The sequence below is a fragment of the Gadus macrocephalus genome, chromosome 17 (assembly GCF_031168955.1).
Source record: "Gadus macrocephalus chromosome 17, ASM3116895v1".
Classification (NCBI taxonomy): Eukaryota; Metazoa; Chordata; class Actinopteri; order Gadiformes; family Gadidae; genus Gadus; species Gadus macrocephalus.
In genome coordinates this window covers 1,417,732-1,419,565 of record NC_082398.1, presented here as the reverse complement: position 1 = coordinate 1,419,565, position 1,834 = coordinate 1,417,732, and the positions used below count along the sequence as shown (strand labels likewise).

Sequence of the window (1,834 nt, the reverse complement as noted above, 5' to 3'; positions counted from 1 at the left end):
TATTACCCTGTGATCTGGTGAGTGGTTGACTCATAACAGGTTTCCCACCAGAGTCATTTGGCACGGACTGGAATACTCCGATGGGAAATGGTTTCGCCGGCCAATTCCATTAAGTATACAAGAAGATAAGAGTTAACCCGATAAATGTCCACATAATTACATTATTCCCTCGAAAGTGAAAGAAATTCTTTATTATTATTATTAGGTGCATTGTGGGTTTTCCGCTGTTTCTGTACTGATGCCAAAAAGCAACAACACGGGTATTAACGGTGGTATTAACACGCAGGGGAGTGCAAACAGACGCTGCAGATTGTTCAGTTCCTCCCGGGTCAGTTCCTGCGGCTCCATGACCCTGTGGGTCTGACATTTTGTGGGCCACGAGGGAAAAAACAAATCTGTGAAGGATTCAGAGGAGGCATCGCGCTCCGTCCGAACGAGTTCCTGTCAGAAGAGGGTCTGACAACCCTCCCTACGCAACACCGCGACCACCACCCCCCACCTCCCTACACAGCACCGCGACCACCTCCCCCCTGCCCAGTCTCTAAGTGCCGTCCTCTCCAAAAACCCACGAGCCCCTCCATCCCCCAACACTCTCTAGACAGACCCTCCCTCGCTCCCCCATCAATAGTCCCCCCCACCCTGTTTCCTCCATTCCACCATTATCAGGGAGGAAGTGGCCCAGAGAAGAAAAAACTCGATGTGACTGTCGCCCGCCCCTCCTCTCTCGCTCTCTTGTTCCTACTGGCTGCTGGCGAGGGGCGGCGGTGACCCGGGAGGACAGAACACGACCGCAGGACCCCAGCGCCACCAGCCCACACCGACGGAGAGAGAGAGAACCATGAAGACCCCCGCCAACGCCGCCCTGCTCCTCCTCGTCGCTTCCTGCGGCGTCTTCATCCCAGGTATGTGGAGCCCATCGCCGGGTGGAGGCTGGGGCTGGTGGAGGTTGGGGCTGGTGGAGGTTGGAAGTCGTGGTGTTTGAGGTGATGGAGCTGGAGGAGATTGTGGTGGTGGAGGTGAAGGTGGTGGGAGAGAACCGGCCTAGCAGAACCACTTAGCAGGTGGACTGTGTCCCTCTCTGGACCCGGAGGACAAGGAGGGACACACAGTCCGGTGGACTGTGTGGACAGGCTGACCCCTTATCACACACAGGCCACCGGGTGGACTGTGTGTGTTAAGGGGTCAGCCTGTGATAAGCATGGTTGGGGTGGTGGTGGAGCCTGGGTAGACTGTGTGTGTGAAGGGGTCAGCCTTTGATAAACCGTGGTTTGGAGCACGGAGGTGACAGGATTGATCAGGACTCAGTTTAACGTCTACTGTTTGGTCCAGTGTACTCTCAGTGAGTCCTGAAGCAGAATGGATCGTGGACACTGAGATGTTACGCTTTACCAGATTTTTGGTCTTTTATTATTAGATTCCTGTTGTTTCACGGCATAGAAGTGAATCGTTTTTTCTCACGTATATGGTTCATGCCATATTCCATCTCTTTTAATTTCATACAGGGATTTTTAATTCATGATACAATTTGTGAACGATTGTGTAACAATAAGACGGTGGTGAATAGAGTAGATCACATGGCGAAGAAGGTGAAACCCTGCAAAACATCTTCAGATCAGGGCAGTAACCATATGAAAGGAGTTCTTGTGAACTGCGACGTAATGACTCTGTTTTCCATGCTTTGTGTTAGTGATTCGCTAAGTGGATTGATAAGGACTCTATCTCCTCCCATCAGCTTCCACACTTTGAACAGGACCTCAGGGCATCAATCAAAATGTTTACTCCCGTTTCTCTGAGATCAGATCAACTGTGCGTCTCTGTTTGTGTGCAAATATAT

At 51.4% G+C, this 1,834-nt stretch overlaps 1 protein-coding gene across 1 annotated transcript in view; it reads right to left on the bottom strand.

The window, feature by feature from the left end:
* Nucleotides 1-1,054: 1,054 nt before the first annotated feature.
* The window catches only part of LOC132445706 (B-cell scaffold protein with ankyrin repeats-like), a 10,541-nt gene continuing 9,761 nt past the window's right edge, over nucleotides 1,055-1,834 (bottom strand). The window contains exon 8 of the mRNA XM_060035821.1: nucleotides 1,055-1,078. Coding sequence (XP_059891804.1) covers nucleotides 1,055-1,078 — 24 coding nt within the window. The remainder of the gene's footprint in view (nucleotides 1,079-1,834) is intronic.